At 45.9% G+C, this 19,699-nt stretch overlaps 1 protein-coding gene across 12 annotated transcripts in view; it reads left to right on the forward strand.

Annotated features, from left to right (window-relative positions):
• LOC100119816 (probable Ras GTPase-activating protein) overlaps positions 1-19,699 on the forward strand; it is a 191,725-nt gene that overhangs the window by 112,958 nt on the left and 59,068 nt on the right. For 5 of the 12 annotated variants that reach the window (XM_008205980.4, XM_031924371.2, XM_031924372.2 and 2 more), the window contains exon 1: positions 5,162-6,902. The exons of 6 other annotated variants lie outside the window; for them this stretch is intronic. In XM_008205980.4, the coding sequence (XP_008204202.1) occupies positions 5,912-6,902 (991 nt within the window). In that variant the 5' untranslated portion in view covers positions 5,162-5,911. Of the gene's footprint in view, positions 1-5,160; positions 6,903-19,699 lie in introns of those variants that run through there. One more of the 12 variants, XM_016982648.3, reaches the window with a different exon arrangement.

The raw sequence follows: 19,699 nt of genomic DNA on the forward strand, positions 1-19,699 counted from the left end.
TTCTCTCGCAAAAATATCCTCCAAAAGCAAACCTTCGCCGTCTCATCTAGCCCCTTCCAGACATGACTCGCGCCTCCTCCGCGAATCCACCGTATTTTCGTATACGCACACACGCGCACGTAATACTCTCTCCGGCGCCGATATCGCCTTCGACGAGCCGCCACGGCGGCAGAGCAGCGGCAGCAGCGGAATTATTTACGAGCGCACTCGCCGTGCGCCGGAATAAAAAAAAGAGAGAGAGAGAGAGAGAGAGAGAGAGAGAGAGAGAGAGAGAGAGACGGATCACTAGCGCGAGCGAGAAATAAATCGCGAGGGGGTCGGCGCACTCGCTGCATCCTCGGCACTCGTAAATTAGACTCTCGTGGCCCTTAAATCTCGCATCCGGGACTACTGCGACTGCCTCTCTATACCTATTGCGTGCGTGCGTTGACTGTCTTTCTGTCTACGTCGGGGTGACGTGCTCGGCTTTTTATTTTTTCTCTGTGTACACGTACATACCCACCCTTTTTATTCTCGCGCTCGTCTTTTTTATCAGCGGGGAAAATTACTGTTAGCGGACGAAAATTTTGAGTTGTGTGTGACGGTAATGACCGGTAATTACTCGCCGGGGTAATTGTACATCAGCTGCCGTGTAGCAGCTACTCTTCGACGTTTTGAAATTTATGCGGAGCGTCGGTATGTTTCGTCCCTCTTATTGCGCGTTTATACACGGGATATTGCAAAATCCGAAGAAAAATCATCCGGAATGTGCGAGCCGGAATATCTTAATCAGCGAGTCGCAAGTTAGCGCAGCTCTAAGGTTTCCTTCCGTCTTAACCCGAGAACTCGACGAAACGAGCATAAAGCAATATGTTTTACATACGTATAGACTCGCGCATAAGGAAGGGTCAGACTAAGGCTCCTCTCGCTCGCGGACACCTGAGACTGCGCTTTCTTTGTATAATTGCTTTGCACGACATGTACGAGGCTCGAGAGCTGTAATTATGATGCCTCGCTCAACGGCAGCAGCAGCTGGATGAAGACGAAGTATATGCTGGCGACGCGCGACTCTATGGCTTCTCGCCGGTAATTTTTCATTCGCCGGTGAGGTGTCTCGCGATTGCTGACTATAAGCAGAATCGTCTATTTTTAGCGTGGAGATATTATTGCAAACCGCAGCCGAGATTTTCCAGAGAAGCAAATATTTGCACTAGGGACTATTTTAAAACGCCATAATCTCCACAATGCGGTGTTTACACGTTTCCTAGAATCCACGCACAATGTAGCACCAAAAGCGGCTCGCGCCACGCAAATAAGATAAAGAGCGCGTGCGATGGCTCTCTTCGTATAAGAGATGCAGCCGCACTCGCGCACGCTCTTTGCTCGCATCCCTTCAAAAGCGTCTCTCGGTTAAACGTTGACTGATCGCAGCGGGGAGAGAGATAAGTGTGCGATGCCTTATAGCAGCGAGGAGATCGTCGTCGTGTACGCCCACGCGCTTCTTCCCACACGTTCAGCTGTTCTCGACTCGTTATGGAATACGGTCTCAGCTGTGAGCGCGTGCATTTCTTGACGTTTTATTCGAGTTCAGACGAGACGCAGAGGCTCTATAGATGATATGAATTTTCGTATTTTAGGAAATTTATTTTTACGTATGTGGGAAAATATTGTACTCGAATATTCTAACGCCTCTTACCCTTTTCTCTGTTCCAGGTGAGTTCATTAATCTTTCTGACTTATCAGCGGCAGCAGGTGACTCATACGGTAAGACTACCGCGTGAAAGCCGCGACTCCGCACCCCATTAGCCTATCCGAATAATAAATTGTCCGTAACGACCCAATTAATAATCTCGCGTACGCGACGTTCGCAAAAACAAAAACGAATCAAACCGCGTCTTTTTACCCCTCGACAACAACAACGACAACAGCGTCTTGGAAGAGTCTCGCGAGAGGTCTTTATCACACGCTCACGGAGAGCCAATCGCACACGCGCGCGACTTATTATAAACAGCGGCAAAAAGGCTCTTAATGCACAGCCGCACGCGCTGATCGATCGCTAAATTACTCATCACGAGTTCGACATTTCCGGGTAGATGTACCCGGCACACGTGTGCATCATCATCGCGCGGCTTAGGGGGAGGAACGTGTATAGCTTCCGCTGACCGGCATCCGTTCGAAATATTTCCCGTGAAATGGAGCTTGACTGTGGGCTGACAAGTTTACGTGTATTTACACTCAAACATACGACGCTTGCCTCAAACGAGTAAAAATCTTTATTACGTATACACCCTCCCTTTGGATTCCGGAAAGTCGAAGCTTGTTATTTATCGATAACCCATTTCAAAGGCTGCAGTGACACACTTGCGCCTGTAAAGCCTCTCGACTATAGATACCCATCAGCGTCGTCGTTCCCGCTCCGTATAGCATAATGTATACAGGATCCGAGAGTACAGCAGCGCACACAGCACCGCCAGGTAATTACCAGCGCGAAATATGCGCCGGCCGCGGCTCTCTGATGCTAATTACAAAAGAGGGAGAAACGAGCGTATAGAGCCTCGTGTGTGTGATGGACGAGCGTCGAGGCTCGAGAATTAGCTTGACCTGTTAATACCGCGCTGTGCTGTGCATCAAGGGTTTGCTTGAAAATTGCGCGACGATGCAACTTGCGAGAGGATCGTGTGGAATAGTACATAAAGTTGGATTAGATTAAAACTATAGAAGGTCTGAACAATCGAATCCTCTGTACTGTTATAATCGCGCTGATGCTCTTCTATAAAAGCCCGCGCGGCGAAACCATCGTCGCAGAGAAAAAACGCACCGCAAAAAAAGCCGAGTTCCCGTGTCGCGGCCATAAATTAAGCTGCGTTAAGGGCAGCCGCACGATGTTTAAGAGTTATTGCCGTCACCCCTTTTTTCCATCTCTCGGCGCGGTCCGCTAGGCAACCGCAAGCAGAGTGAGAGAGTCTGTCGTCGTCGTCGGGCCGTGTAATGAACGCAAGCGCGTATACAACGCTTATAAGCGAGTTTAGAGTGTGTGGAAGAATAGAGGATAATTTTCCGGATCCTTGGAAGCTAAGAATCACGCTGGGCTCTCGTGAAAATTGATTTTTCAACTATACAACCAACCCCAAAGCTCTACATCCTAACCAAAGAACAGATCCACCTTCGAACAAGTATCCACACACAGAAGCTCTTCAAAGTTAAACTGCTCTCAGTATACGGCACAACAGTAGCGCACACGTGTGTCTCTCTTTCTCAAAGCTTCAAAGCAATGCGACGAACCGAGCGATACGCGCCGACTCGAGTCGTCCGCTTTACTTTGGCGCGAGCGTGGAAGAAGGAGAGGCAAATTTGAGAGCGCTGAGACTCGAGGAGGGTCGAGGGCGAGAAAAAAAGAAGACGCTGGTGCGACAAAGAAGCTCCGCAGTGTAGGATTCATTGCAGACGCGAGACTCTTTTTACTTCTCTTCCAGCTCGGCTTTTCCTTTTATTTTCGTTGCCAGCCGACTTTTCGGCGTTTCATCTCGCAGCTTTCTTCGAGAGCTACTCCGACTTTGTACTCTTTGATGAAGCTTATCGGCGAGTGCTTTATTTGGAGTAATTTATACGAAGCCTGAAAATAGCTCCTCCGCGTTGCCCGCGGTGAAAAGTGTATTAATTAGGTGCGCGAAAAATCAAGGCTGTGTATTAAAATAAATTTCACTCGATTAAAAAATACTTTTCTACACACACTTTCTTTCACTTTTCCGACGCAATTTCACTGGCTATAACTTTCCTGTCGTCGTGCGCGTTTTCGCGCTTGTGCAGAATTCAGTGCGGAAAGAGAAAAGCAAGATATCCTCAGCGAGCGGAGAGCGGCTCTGGCACGTCGTAAAGCGCTCGCTTATTACGTGTTTTCTTTTTAATGAATTCCCATTGTGAGAGAGAGAGAAGAGCATCGTAAAGAGCTTATTTCACGTTTTAAAGTTTAATGGCACCATTTGGCTTAAACGGTTAATTAGCGAGGCATTGTTTTATCATACGCTGATAACGAACGAGTGTTGAGCGTAATTTATGGTTGTATTATATTTTTGATCAGTCAGCTGCAGAAGTTAGCATTTATTTTAAAATAGTTTGACAGAAGACAACGAGCACTGCTTTCTCGCGATTTCCACGACTATCTCACGCTGGAGGAACTTTTCTCTCACTTCGTTGCAGTAGCGTTTCTTTTATACATAATCCACGTCCGCCGAGAGAAAAGTCACGCTAAGCGCGCTTAACGAGCCGGAAAAGTGCGACGAGAGGCTAATGCGTGTGTATCTCTCTTTCTCCAGCGATACGCCTTAATGTTTGAAAAATAGTCTGGGTTATATCTCTCTGAAATTTTCAGTTGGCTCTTTTTTCCGCCGCTGCTTCATTTCTCACTCTCGTACTCTCTCCGCTAATGATATAGAAAAGAGAGACTCACGAATGAAGTCGTCGTCGTCGTCGGCTGAATTGGAAGTAGCGGTAGCCGAGAGAGAGAGAGAGAGCACGTGGTTGATTTACCTCCTGAAAATGCATCGCCGGCGTGAAGTTGGCTTGTTTGCCGCTTGTTTTTGAATAACCGGTGTAATTTATCGCGACTTCGCAGCGAACAAAGTTAAGTCTCGTTGTACTTACGCGCGAACTTCTCTAATATTACCAAACGCTGATTAATCGCACCTCCGCCGCGGTATTATTAGCGGCTCGGCGTAATCACGGAAAATTACGACTGCTCGAACTTCTAATCTCGCTCCATAAGTATAAGTATAACCCGATTCTCATGCTTCCCTCGCGTATACATTATCGAGCCTATCGCACGAATAACTTAAACTCTCGAACGTGTCACTCAACTCACCCTCATTGTCTGCAAATCTCATCCGCTATCTCCTCGAAAAAAAAAATTATTCCAGCCTACTTTCACTCACGCATCCATCAAAAGCGAGACGAGCACTCGAAAAGGGCGTTAATTCCCTTATATTATACGCCGTCGAGTCAAGAGGCCGCGATGCGGTAGGAAGTCTGGTCGAGCGTATCGTATACACTGCAGCCCATAACGTATAGCTATCCTCTCTTTCTCTCTGTATACTATATCTCTCTCTTAAGCTGCATCGTTGGCCGGCAGAGTGCGTTGCGCTCGTGGCCGGCGGAAAAAGTCGCGCTGCCAGCCGGTTCCCCAGATAGTCGTCGCTCCGTGTAGCGAGCGGACGTCGACACACAGTCTGTTTGTTCACTCTTTAACGCTGCGGTGGTATTTAACTCGATTTCGCGCGCGTGCCGGTGATCGTCATTGATAACGACGACGATGACGATGATCGAGTCGAGGAGATGAAGATCTGCAGCAGTGGGATCTTGTGGGGGAGGACGGGCTCATTTTCCGTGCGGAATAATAATAATAAATAAAAAAAGTGTGAGGTGTGAACAGTGAGAATCGATAAGATATTACAGCGTGACGTACTCGATCGTCCAAGTGATAGTGAGGCGAACGATCGTTGCGTGTATTGCACACACATTATCATTATCGCCGATAAAAGAGTGTCGCACACGTGCAGCCTGTGTTGTGAGATTTGTGTCTGTGAGAATATATTAGCGTTTTTCGTGTCGTATATACATATTGTACGCTCTCGTATCGATCGAAGGAGGTGTCGGGAGAAGAAGAGGACAAGAGAGAGAGAGAGAGAGAGAGAGAGAGAGAGAGAGAGCTGAACAGGCTGATAGCGCAGTACCTTTTATCGCTCGCTTCTCACGCTCTCTGCGCCGAGTTAAAAAACCAGTTCCCTTTTTGCGCTCTGTCATTTGCAGTCCGGCTAAGAAAAAAAAGGCACAACAAACGATTCTAGTCCCATCCGATATATACAACATTGTGATATACAACACTGTCGCTATAAGGCCATAGCGGTATATCGTCATCCCAGCATCGCAGCGCGAATAAATGAATGCTCAATTAAAGATGACGAGCAGCCAGACGAGCGAGCAGCTGTCCGAAGACTCTCCGAAGCGTAGATCGACGTTCTACGTGACCCTGGAGAGCGGCAGTACCGATCCCCGGCAGTCATCGAAATTCCAGAAATCCTCGTCGTGTGATTCAGAAAAATACGCCTGCAGCACTTTCCCCATCACCCAGTCGAAGACAGCTCCGAACGTGCCGTCGCTCCTCTCGCGCACTCAGTCGACCAACAACGAGTCGCGCGGTTATACGTCCGGCAAGAGGCTCGAGTCCAGTATGTTAGAGCCCAGGGGTAAAGTCCAGTCCCTCACGAGGATCTTCGAGACGCCGAAGAACAACAACAACAAGAGCAGCAGCAACAACAACAACAATCTCGTAGCCGAAACGGAGCAGAAGAGGAAGGTGGAGCGGACGCGATCGTTCAAAACGATCGAGCGTTTCCAGAATCGATTCGTCGGCAAGAAGGAGAGCAGCGGCGCCAGCGGAAGCAACAGTCGTAAGGATGCGCGGCTCAACAAGACCATCGCGGGCTTCGAGCTCGACAAGAACAACCTCGACAAGGAGGAGATGGAAAACCGACGCAAGAGCAAACACGAGGAAGCCATTGTTGTCGAGAAACGCAGCAGCGTCACTCAGCCGAAAATCGCAACCGCTAAAGCTCGAACGAGGGACCACGCGAAATCCGTGGTGGAACAGAGAAGCACAGCTAAACAGACGCAGTCCGGAAATGCGAGTCTCGCTAACCTGCTGATCAGGAGGACCCACAGTACGAAGTTGGCCAGGAGTACCAGTGCTCTGGTGAGAAGTGGAAGACACGCGTCGATAGACAACTGCAACACCACAGTGACGAGCGTGAAGGTGAAGAACGACGACGCTGACTCAGGACAAGAGAACGACGAGCCGATGCTCGATGAGCAGGTCGTTAGGAATGAGACGCGGTTCGAGGAGACCGACACGGATGCTGGCGTTCATTCAGGTGATTGCTCGTTTTGCTTGTTTTTTCTCTGGTGGAAGGGCTTTTTGTCGATAAGGCGAATGGATGGCCTTTTTTCAGGGATTTCGTTCCGAGAAAGGCTGCGAAAGATAATGTTGAGTTTTTATTTTTTAAGTTGAATCATGCAAACGTCTCGATTATCATTGCGCAACTGCGCTTTTATCAGAAAAAAAACTTTAACTTATTTTCTCATTAGCTACGATAAATTCCTCGAGTGCGTGAATCCCCATTAACGAAGTATCGCAGCCCATTAATTCACCATTGATCGCGAGCGCAAAGTAAACAACGGCTGCATTACGCACGTGCGTGGAATGCTTCGCGCGAAGAAAATTTCGGGCGACTGATCGCTGATGCCAATTAACCGCGAGGAATTGTAGGACCGTGGGAATTAGCGGGATATTTCGCGTTTATTGAACATTTTTATTGCTGCAGTTTCAGCAGCGATCGCGACGCGCAGCTGTGGTTATCTTTTTTTGCGCTTTTGTTGAATTTTAGGTGCTATAATGACGAGAAATAATTGATACGTCTGGTTATTCTCGTGACATAATTTAGAAGCCGTTACGAAATCAGAAATACACTAGCAAAAAAAAAAAAAAAAAATTAGTCACCAGCCGCTTTTGATTCAAAAACACACGCAATCGAGCGAACATCCTCATTATGCGATGAATCTCGGCGTCGTTATGTGGGTCGGTCAGAGATTCCAAATCACAAATTTTCTCGCGTCGTTGTAAATTTTTAGAGGCGATCTTATCGAGAGCTACGTCGTCGAGCGACATTCAAAGGCTCGCTTTATATAAAGCCAGACGCGAGAGTCCTCTTTTTTATATACATATAAAAGGTCATGGATAAAAGTACCGTTTTAGAGCGAGGATTATCACGGCGGCAACGCAAATAAATCGCGCGGCTTAAAGATTAATTATGCATCCGTGGAGATTCGTATACGCGTGTGTTATGAAATTGTTGTGTTCTCGAGAGGATAAACAGCTGCAGTTCGCGTGAAATTTTACGGCAGTAAATTTGTTCTTTCCTAAACTCGTGAAGCCTCGCTGGATCGTGAATGTTAAAAAACTCGAGATTAAGAGTGAAAATTGCGCAAATGCGCAGGAGTTACGTGTCTGCGAGTTGAAGTTTTTTTGCAAAAGTCTCCTTGACGTTCCTTGCAATTTTTTTCTCTACTCGATAAATCAAGCTTTATTATTCCCCCAACTAAAGAGATGTTTCTGCTCAAAACTCGAAAGGCAATTTTGCCAAAATTGCAGACTAAGTTTTGCAACGACTATTTTGACAAAACACGTTACAGTAACGGACGGTAATAAAGCAACGCGAAATTATCCCACACGTGTTCCTCTATGTATGCCATTACATATCCGTCTGATGCAACTGTGCGTTCTAAAACTGTATTATTCTATTACAGTTCTTAAAAACATAGTTTCCCAACGAATGCACCTGGAAAGCCACGCAAATTATCGCGTGTGTCCATAGGAGAAAAAATAGCCGAGAGAGAGAGGCTCTCTGGACCGTAAAAAGAAACGCTCGCGCATGCCTGTGAGAAATTTTTAGCTCTGGAAAAAGAGTGAAGCGCGAGCACGGAATTATTGAGAACCATTAATAATTTAGCTGATATACCGGGGAGAAAGAGATGCACGTGTGATAAATCGGTCGAATTTAATTAGCGCAATGGCGTGCTCAAACGCGTGCGAGTATCCACACACGGCTAATAAGCTGAACAAACTTGTGCTAAAGGCTGTGCAAACACGCTCAGCCATGAGAGTTATCTAAACTTTGCTCGATTTTCGACGAGCTAATAAAATCGACGTGTTTATGTTAGACCTTTTAAAATAGATTTTTTTTCAGTTACCTTAATCAATGCAATTATCAAAGCGAATGTATAACAGAATGGGTGACACTCCGCGCATAAATATTTATAGGAGGTACGAAAGCGATTTAACGAGTGCGTCATTAATTAAAGGGCCGATGCGCTATGCGAGAGTCGTCGAAAAAGAGGGCAGTCACGTCTTAATTAACGCCTGCCAAATTCACTCGGTGCGGACGACAACTGGCACTTTGAAATCCCTCGGTGATGATCGCGAGGATAAGCTGTCCCTTTGGGTCTTTTTGGAGCGCGCTCTCGGACACATTCATATGATGACGCATTTCCTGGCCGATGGGGAAAGCCTTCATTACGAGATAACGGCAATCAGTTTACTACCCTGGAATTACGCTTTATTTTCTTCTGTCGATTGTTTCTCGGTAGCCGCTTCTGAGCTTTTCCTTTCTGTTTTGAAGAAGCTGCTCGTAGTTCATCTTCGAAAATATCTCGATGATTATTTCGACAATAACGCACAGAAGTTTCCCCCCACCAGCGGAATCGTAATTTCGATAAGCGACCCAAACAAACACAGGAGAGTCGAATGCACAGAAGCGATCGAGCGAAATTAAATTAAAAACCAAGAGCGCACGCTCTCTGCAAACACACAAGATCCCATTTAAACCTCCATAACTCAGAATCCGCTCGGTGATCAATACCACACTCGCCCGTATAATAATATCGCTCGCGTTTCATCATAATTAGCAGCGAACAAATCGCCCCGAAACTATCTAAGCCGATTAAATCTCTCCACGAAACTCGCCTCCCATGTATACGTATGAGTCACCCATATAAAGCGAGTCCGATCGCCCATCGAAAAGACACGCGGCATCTTTCGGGGACCCATTTGTGCGCACCTGCCCCATTCCAAGCCTCTCTCATATGTGCCCGCAGACGAGAGGAGAGAAGGGGAAAAGACGGAGAAGGGAAGAAGAAGAAACGTGCCCTCGCGGCTTTTTTCAGTTACGCTCGATTCGACCAGAGTTCCCAGGCGACGGCTCTGTATGAGGTAGATATGAGAGCGTGTATCACGCTGAATAACAAGCCATGTTTAATGATGCCTTTGTTCGATCGCGAAGAAGCAGCAGCAGTCGGGGGAGTGGGTTTGCGCAGATCGGAACTCGATCTTACCGAGGGATCGAGGATGGGTTTCGCGCTGATAATGCGTGGGTGGGAGGCTTCGTCGTTGGCGGAAAATTCAGCGGGGAAACTGATTAATTAGTAAAACTGCCAGACGACAGGAAAACGTGAGTCAAATACGCGTTGCGACAGAATTTCACGCGAATGGAAGAGGGGCCTCTATAAAAGATTTCGCGAGTGTAGTCGGATTAGCATAAATGTTTTGTGGGTGACTTGAAATACAAAGCGCGCGTTCGGCTTTAGCATAAATAGCGCATAAATAGTTTACGTACGCGATGTGTGAATTACGTATCTGCTATGGGGCTTTTACAGAAACATAATATAGTGCATAAATTATTCGGGCGCGCGGCTGTACGCGATGCTAAACGTGTTAAGCGGAATTTTGCATATATACTACTGCACTTGTGAGGGATTTTATTGAAAAATATGAATTCCTGAAAGCCTAGGCTATTACGAAATTGCGCGCGGTTAATATTATTATTTACACCTATGCGTATAAACTTTGCATGAATTATATGCGCTCGTAGGAACATTTCTTTCGATTTGCATTGAATGAAAGTTGACACGGATAGATTCTGTCTCCATGACACAAAAACTCGGCGAAACCTACGATAATAATAAAAAAGTAAAATATTTTTTCTCTAAATCCTACAGTGCACCCGGCCAAATTCGAAATCCATCAATTTTTCAATATAACCTCGTCTACCACACCTACAATCTTGCCTGTAAATTCGTCAGCGTCGTCTCGTGATGCAATTCTCAGAATTTCAAGCAGCAGCTCTGTTTTAGAAATTGCCCTTCAAACGACACACGGCCGAGAGCGACGTACAGTATATACACACGCTTCGAAATTTTTTCGTTACAACAACCGCAGAGGCGTGTCGCACGTCAGTGAAAGGTTAAAGTCAAACGCGCGCATTTTCTAATTGTGTATACGATCGCCTCAAGCCGATATTCCACGGCTAGTGAAATGGATACGCGTTTCTCGCTTCGCTGAATTAGCGATAATAATTCATGTGGTTTTCGGTCTAGTTTCCCGATGAATATGTGTGTAGTATGCATAAAGCTCGGATTTGTTATGCAAGATGTGTATGTGTGTGTGTATTGTGTATTTACGTTTGTTCTCGGTATACAGTTGATATTTGTGCGGCTATCCTTTGTAGTATTTCGTACACCTTTAACCTACGGATACTTCATATTTTAGTCATTTTTATACATATGAATAAATTTTGCTCAATGACGAAACACAACCCCGCAGCCGTTTTTAGCTCTCGTTAACTATGCGAGCTTGCATCGATCAATCAATATTAAAATAATCACACTTGCGTAGTTCATTGTTAAAAATATCGCGCGTCTTTCGCAACGTTTTTATACAACAACCTGGCTATAGCTGCACACATCGCGCGAAGTAACGATCTTGCCTTTCGCAAAATTACACGCTCCAATTTAACAAAACAACTCGGCAACCTCCAGCGTAAAAACAAAATTAAAACAGAAACTACAATTACCGCCAGGTTTCAAGCAGCTCACGCGAAAGGAATTACACAGCGGCTCGATGTTGTTTTTTTCCCTCAAAGCAGGCGGAAAACGAGAAAACGCCCAAACCCCGTATAGTCGAGTATTAATCCGACAAATTCGATACACACATAGAGAGCCAGGCCTGAAATCTACGGTAATTAAGCAAGCACACATACACGCTATATGTGTATGCACCGCCGAGTATTATAAGCGCGAGCCATACTGCGCTTTGGCCGCGGCTCGAGTTGTGAAAGCGTTTCATAACGAGAAGCCGAGAGAGAAAGACCTACATCGAGAGCTGACTGCCGTACAGCAGCGGCCTGGAATCTCCGCCTCTCCGTCTGCGCTGCGCTGCGTTGTATCTCTCGCCGAGGCTCTGTTTCTTTGTCTCTCGCGCAGCTCCTCTCTCGTATCTCTCTCGCTCGGCTTTCGTTGCTGCGCGTTTTCCCCGTTACAAATTACCGGGGAAATCGTATGGGATTTGTTTAAATAATGGGATATTGGCCGCGGGGGGATCGACTCTTGCGTAATGCGGTGTGTGTCTGTTTGTTTTGATTGCGTTATCTCCGATTGCGGAGATTGATTTTAGAGCTGGGGAAGAATGAAGTTACGAGAGAAAATCGCGGAGGTGCGATTATACGTGCCGGAATAGAGCTAATAATGTAAATTACTGTAGTGTTTTCGATAACCACGTGTGTTTTAGAAGTTAAGCTAATTTTTGCATTTCTTTTCTGTTGCAGGTGAGTTTCCAAAGCTGTTTTTGCCGGCACGTTACACCATGAGTCTCGTATACCCAAAGTACAGTATGAATATGAATTACCCTGGCCTATTATTATTTCCGTGGCAAAAACGACCAACTTTCACTCGTCAAAGCTTGCCAGAAGCGGTTTCTTACTCAAAATACCCCCCCCCCCTCGTGAACATATCGGTCAACCGCGCGCAACAATGCGAAGCTTTCCAATCCATCACCACCGCCGGAATCATCCTAACCAGCTCAGAGTATCATCGTCCCCCACATACAGTCGTCGTCGTCGCTCATGTAAATGCTCTCTATAGTATAAACCGGACACACACATGCGCGGTGTATTGTCGTCGTTGCTGCATCGGAATCTATTTTCCGTACGCCCACGCCGACGCCGCCATCCGTCACTCGGGGCGTCGATAGACAAGCTAGCGTGCGAGACCGGCACCGTTAGAGAACGCGATGGCAGTGATGAATTTCGCTCGGCGTCATTAATCTGCGTACGAGATCGAGGGAGAGAGAGAGAGAGAGAGAGAGAGAGAGAGAGAGAGAGAGAGAGAGAGAGAGAGAGAGAGACGATGTTGTTTAGAAGGGGGAGGTTGCGATGCGGACGCTACTGCGGTACATAAGGTTAATCGAGTGGACGTCGTGTGGCCGAGGCGATTGTCTCTATGCGGATTTGCATGTGCAGCTTGTTGGTGATGGGTTTCCGTTTGTTAAATTTTTTTTTTCAATAAACATCGCACGTGTGGGGGAAATGAAAGATAGAGGAAAAAGAGTATGGAGTAATTGATTATACTTTGACACACGGAAAATAGGTATGATTCATGTATCTATTTTAAATGATGATTGAGTAGTTATTTTCGGCGAGATTCCGGTGATTTGACATAACCACACTGTCCGCGACAGATTTTCGCCTATTGTTCCAGGTCCCTTGACAAAAGGAATAATCGACGATCTGCTGCGGCACGCTTCCGTCATAATTCACGATAAAGCCGTCCTAAAGCAAACACCAAACGCGCGTAGTCACGGATTTCCCCTTTTTTCACTTTTTACCCTAAAAAACGGATCTGCCCTTTCGATAAAAATCATTTTTCTCCCCCAAAACCAAGGGGTTGATTCCACCCTCCATCCGCTTTATCTGTACGCTTTACGCTTCGCCGACGAAAGACCAAAAAAGCCCGCGTGGCGAGCGTTGCTTTTTTTACACAATCGAGATTCACCACGGATATCGAACGAAACTGCCGCAAAAATCGCGGAAGTCGGAGATACAGATATAACAGTTATACGAATGGTCGCAAGGACGTCTCCATTATATCCGTCGCGCTTAATAGGCGAATTGAGATATCGCGCGTATCCGACCGCATTCGGAAGCTATGCTATTCAATTTTAGCCGCGGGGAGAGAGTGTGATTGGACTGTAACGGATGAGTTTTTTGCGTGACTAATATACTCGGCCAGTTTTTCACTTTTACTGCCTTTCGATTCTATTATTCGCGCGTAAATCATCGGATTATTTGAGGCGCGTGTGTGCTTTGCGTGATATCGGGAAGCACTATTTCTTGCTTTGACAGCTGATTTCTTCACAATTAAATCTTTGTAGAGGACTTTATCAAAGCAGCTCGGAATTTCCACGAGGCACGAGTCCGCTTCTGAAAAACCTTCGAGGATCCCATCGTGACAACGTCATTATTTTCCCTCACATCTCACAAGACCATCCACAACGTTTTCTCCATACCCTTCACTCTCGACAATGACCACCACCTCCTCCTTCATCCTAAAATCACGCAAACGGAAGGAACTTACAGTTCTAAAGCGAAATATTCGCTCACTCTCTCGGTGCGAACGAACGTGAGAATATGCCGGAAATGGATTCCCATACTCGCGTCGGTGGCAGTAGCCTCTCCTTCGCGGAACGAACGAATGAACGGTGCATGTGTGGCAGCGTCTCTTTCTACGGTATCCCTCAGATGGAAAGAGTCGCGGTAGCGCCGCGTTGCGCTGCTTTCTCACGCGAGAAAGGGCCCGAGGGGCTGCAGCAGCAGCTTCGCGTCTTTATTTCGCGTCTCGAGTGTAGGTACGTATGTGTGCTGCTGCTGGATATTACTTCGGTCTGGTTCTGTTTCTGGGCGCCGCGTGGGTCGCATTGAGAATTCGGTGGATACACATAGAGGCTGTTTAAGTTAGGAATTTCGGGGATGTTAATTGGGGTTCCGGAAATTTGTGGGGATTGCTTCTCCGTTAAGTAGACAGACTACGCTGTGAAGAGTAAAAAAATTTATGTGGAAAGTGGCTGCGTCGATGGGTAAACAAGTTGTTTAGGATAAGATAAGGCGGTGTTTATGCTGCGTATTCGGTTGGGTTTATGATAAGCGAAGGGTCAGAAGTGATATTTCTCTTCGTGTTGCAGCGTGTGGCTTGAATCGTTTCCTTGTCTTGAGAAACGGTATGGAGAAGAGGATATTGGCTTGTGTTTGTATAGAGGACTGTATAGTCTTCCTGGTTTGCATGGAAATATCATGTTCGACAGATGTTATGCAAATTTCTACCTTCGGGACGTCGAACTCGCTATAAAATTGTACTTGAAACTCCTGTAACTTATGCGAAATATTTCATTTTTAAAGGACTTCCTTGAACAAAAGAATCAAGCATTAGTAGGCCAATCAAAAATAATCCAGTGCACTTTTCTCCCAAGGACTCCGTCAAAAGCGAAAGCAAATTGCATTGTAACCTCAGTAGCACAACAAAACCGAATCCTTGCCTCGTCATTACAGCAATAACGAACGACAAACCGCATCGAGCGACGACTCATCTTCCCTCCGACCTACAACACTCGAAATCGAGAAAAAATCTCGCTTTTGCGCAACGACGCACTCTACTCTCGAATCTGCTTATTTGACCCACATTAATTTTCCCGAGCGACTGTACCCGACTCTGCCGTTCGTCGACTCCTCGTGTACACTCGATTTATTACATCTCTCTCTTGCGTGCGTGTGTGTACCGCATTTCGCCACGACCTCGGATTTTCAGATCGAGTTGAATTTCTCGCAGCAGCCGCGGCTGTAGCTTGATTTTATTCCCGACAAGTTTCGCGCTTTAATGAATTTCGTCGCGGCGGAAAGTTCAGACGAGCGGCTCTTGGAAGTTGGCTCACGTGGGACGAGGAGGAAAATTTTATTGAAAGTTCAATAAAATATATTTCGCGGTGTATTGAATCATTCCACAATATAGAACGTGATGGTAATAACCGACTATTCGAATACACAAAATTTCCCTAAAATCGGCTCGCAATCGCGCAAATCTATCACCACCGCAATTTCACTAATATTCATTATACTTCCCGCGAAATTATAAATCACGCAATAAAGCAGAATCCCATTGAAAACGCATTCGAAGCTACTCTCTCGCCGCACACCCCTCGAGTGTCACTCTGAAAAATCTCGTCCCATCAATCCCCTTACTCAAAACACACACATGCACCCCTGCGCGCACGCATTTCCCGAACGTGTCCACCGACGCAAAAGGAGGGCGGTCGACTTGCGATACAGAGGAAAATCCCTGACATTCATGCGCGAGGAGTCGCACGATGATCATTTATCTCGTTTATGCGAGTACGTCTGCGGCGGTGACGAAAAACGGCGCGGAGTATTATTACGAGCGAGAGTCACTGCGCTCTCGGGGGACTTTTCAAGCTGCTGCTGCGAGGGCTGATTGATCTGACCTCCGTCATCTGGATTATTTGGACGGGGAATTGCGTGCGGATGGTTTTCTTGGTTATACGGCGAGGCTGGAAACGAGGTGTTGCTTTGGATCGAGGAAAACGTAGCTTATTTGAATTTTTATACAAATCTCGAATCACTCTCATCTCGAGATAAGCAAACGAAATGACTTCCATAATCACAGGTAGTCTCGAGGGCCGAAAAAAACAAAACTTACGATCTTCAGCAGCGAACAAAAGAAGCAGAGCGAGGGATAAACTGCCCGCATAGGTACGTCTACCTCTGCGCAGGAGAAATAAAGACCCGAGTAACTAGCATATATACATACAGCTGCAAGTTGGGGTAGGGATAAATTGCGGTAGGATCGGGCAAATTGCTCCCGAAGGCTACGACTCTCGGGGCTGACCCCGCGACCTTCGCGTTCCCTTCGTCGTCTTTGAGATCTGATGAAAAAGAAACTACTACTGCTGCTGCGGCTGCTGCTGCAGGGTTTCGCTCGTTATATTCTGTCCTCGCCTTTCCGCAACGCGATCCTCTCTGCGGATGTGTCTTCTTGCTTCTTTTTTCGGTTCATCTTTGATCGCTATCGCGTATGGGACTCTTGAAATTCTGATGTGTTTCCTCTGTAGGCTTTTGTGGACGTTGAAAAGTTATTTTTCACTAACTCGATAATAACCGATGCGCATAATAAAACTTTCTAAAAAAACATAAACGAAAGCACATCCCCTAATCAAAAAGACCGCATCAGAGTCCACTAATTGACATCCGCAGAGCCTTAACTCCTTCCGTAATTGAAACCGGGGTATTAGGAGAAAAACGAGTATAGGTATATATCTCGCGCGTAATCCGGGTATATAGACGACTCGGAGCGGAACTTTCGAGGGCATCCCATTATACACGTGCTCACCTATCTGCCCGCGAGGAAGTACGTGTATACGTATATACCGAGAGAAGATCGTTCATATATTGCTAAATCGCTGGATATGAGTAATCGGCTACGTTTACGCGGATAAGTGCGCGAAGCTCTCGTCGTCGGCGGCGTCGTGCGCACGGAAGGACGCGCGTAATTCGCCGTAAACGCTTCGGGGAAAATGTTTAGAAGCTTTATGGCTTTTCTACTAAAGATATAACTCTTTGGCGGTTTGAGGGATATTGATAGGGCTTGGAAATGTACTTATGTATTTTTCTGTGGGATTATGCGAAATGAAAATACCGTTGAATGAGTCGTTCATTGTTGAACAATTATAAGTGGAAACCGCAATAGCGTAACTTGTTATGTAACTGATTCCTGATTGAAAATCACAAGCTCGCACATTGACTTTATAATAGCTACTAATAGAATTACTTTAATTTCGAAATACGCAGGTCGTGTTTAACATTGCAAATGAGCTCGAAACCTTCAGCTATATGCTTCACAGAGCTTAAACAGCCAAATCTGTAGTTTTTGAGCAAACGTGTAAAATCTTGATTGATGCTCCAAACGCTATAAAACTGTAGCAAACATATCGTCCTAAAAATCACCGTAAAATCCGAAACGAACCATTTGGGCATACATAACGCGTCCTACATACAAACGCATTGAATTCAGCTCTTACGTGCTCGCGAATACAAAACCGTATTCAAATCTCTCGACTTTTCTCGCCGCGTCATTTAATGGTCATTTCCTGGCGTAATCCGCTCGACACGTTTATAGTCGCGCGACACATCTGTCAACTCTCCGACTGACTTTTGTTATGCATAGGAACGCGTTCACGACACGCGCGTCCGTAGTTCTCGAACACCGGCTGGCGAAAAAAAGTACATCAGCCTGTATGGACCCTCGCCCTAATTTGCCTGATTCATCTCTCTCGATGTACCTCCCCCTTCCAAATTCGCTTCTAATGTTTCACGAATGGACGCGTCTCGGAAAAGTGAGCGAAAAATGGAATATCGAGGAAAAAAAAATGAGAGCGTATGTTCGGTCGCGTGTAAACATTGTTCCGAGGGTATAGGTATGAACGTGGAAAATATGGGTATGTTTGCGTTTTTTTTCGGGGTGTATCTTGAAACTTCCGATGAGAGAAAAAAAGGTCGCATCAGCTGCAGTGTGCGCTGATGGTTTTCGGAAAAATCATTAGATGTGTTTATACGCTCGATTTAATGCCGAAGCTTTATGCAAACGCGTTCATCAGACTTTTTTTTTAATTTTTGGATATTTACAGAACAGCGGTATTTTTATAAACTATTAGATGCACAGTAAAAATGTATATCTTCTTTATTTAATTTTACCCTTCTCTTTCAGAATAAAACAAACAAAAAATGTAATTCAGTGTAATAACTCCATACGAAATCACATTGCACAAAGGGTAAAGCAAACACCGACTCACCGCGCAAAAAAGCAACGCGATATTTACGCAGCATATATATCAACACATTTATCACTCTCAATCCTAAACTCTGCTAAAAAACTAAAAAAATACAAAACGCACCATTACGCTCGAAAATCGATATGTTTAAAAAGCATACATTACTCCATTCCAAAAGCAAGCCTAGTAGCTGCACGCAGTACAGCTATTCTCTCTTTCAATACCATCACCCTATTTTTATCTCCGTCTCGCTGCATTTCCCTATCTCTCTGCCGCCTCCTTCCCTCGTTTCTATTTATCGTTCTTTTATCTCCTGCTCCACAATGGACCGCACGCGCGCGCGAGTCACCGTCTGCTTGTGTATTTAGGATACACTCCGCCCGTGTGTGTCTGTGCGTCTATCCGTAAAAAATAGACTGTTAAAAAAAAGAGTATATATAGGATATAATACAAGTATACCACGCGTGACTCGGTAGGCAAATTTTCTGTCGATGGAAATTTATGTGCGTAGCGAATGATCTCGGCGCGTGTAAATAGACAGGACGGAAGGGGTTCGCGTTAGTAGGTCGTAAATATTTCCGGACTCGTAAATTTAAGGAAGGGCGCGTGCGCGCTGTCCGATGCGGAGAGCGGAAGGCAAAAAAAGGTCGTGTGCATCGAGGGGTATTATGTAGATCTGTGTCCAGGTAGAGGGAAAACCTCGAGGAGGAAGAAATGCAGGGCAGATGGCAATGTTTTGATGCTTCTGGAGAGGTTCGATTGAAAAGCTCTGTGTGTATGTGTGTTTTGAGTTTTACGATCGAGTCGTATTCAAATACTGTATTTTACTGTTACTCCTCGATGTTCTCTTCCGTTATACAGTGTTTCTATTTGCTTATTTATACAAACCCTTTGGTACACTATACACCACAGCGAAATCTTTTACGGTGCAGGAAGGCGAATTTATACTCTCCTTGCGAAAAGTCGCTGGTACATATTTCTTCGAAAAGGCATAAAAATTCTACGTACGCGCGCACCACACGCGGAAGCTCGACTCGAAATAGCTTCCGGACTCCATTAAACTCGATCCTGTGCGCCGTCGTCGTCGGCGACAAGGTGACGTTCCGCGAGACGAGGATAATAATATCCATGTGATATTGTAGCGTTGAAGCATAACTCGGCTCCAATTTTTTTTTATTGTACATTATTATAACTATAATATAAACTGCTTGACAGGAAATAAATTGCAGATTTGCGCGTTTTCTCTCCGCGCAGGATTACACGGCCAATTTGGCAGCTGCGCATATTATTGTCCAGCCAAGCGAAAATCGAACGCACCTTAGCGCGTGGGCATTTCCATCGCTTTCGTGAAACGGAATCGGCTAGCTATACAGTCTCTCTTTCGCCCTATCGTATAGAAAAGTAAGCGCATGAACGCACTAGCAAGGTATTATTCCAGCTCTGGCTTAG

This window comes from Nasonia vitripennis, chromosome 2 (genome assembly GCF_009193385.2).
Source record: "Nasonia vitripennis strain AsymCx chromosome 2, Nvit_psr_1.1, whole genome shotgun sequence".
Lineage (NCBI taxonomy): Eukaryota > Metazoa > Arthropoda > Insecta > Hymenoptera > Pteromalidae > Nasonia > Nasonia vitripennis.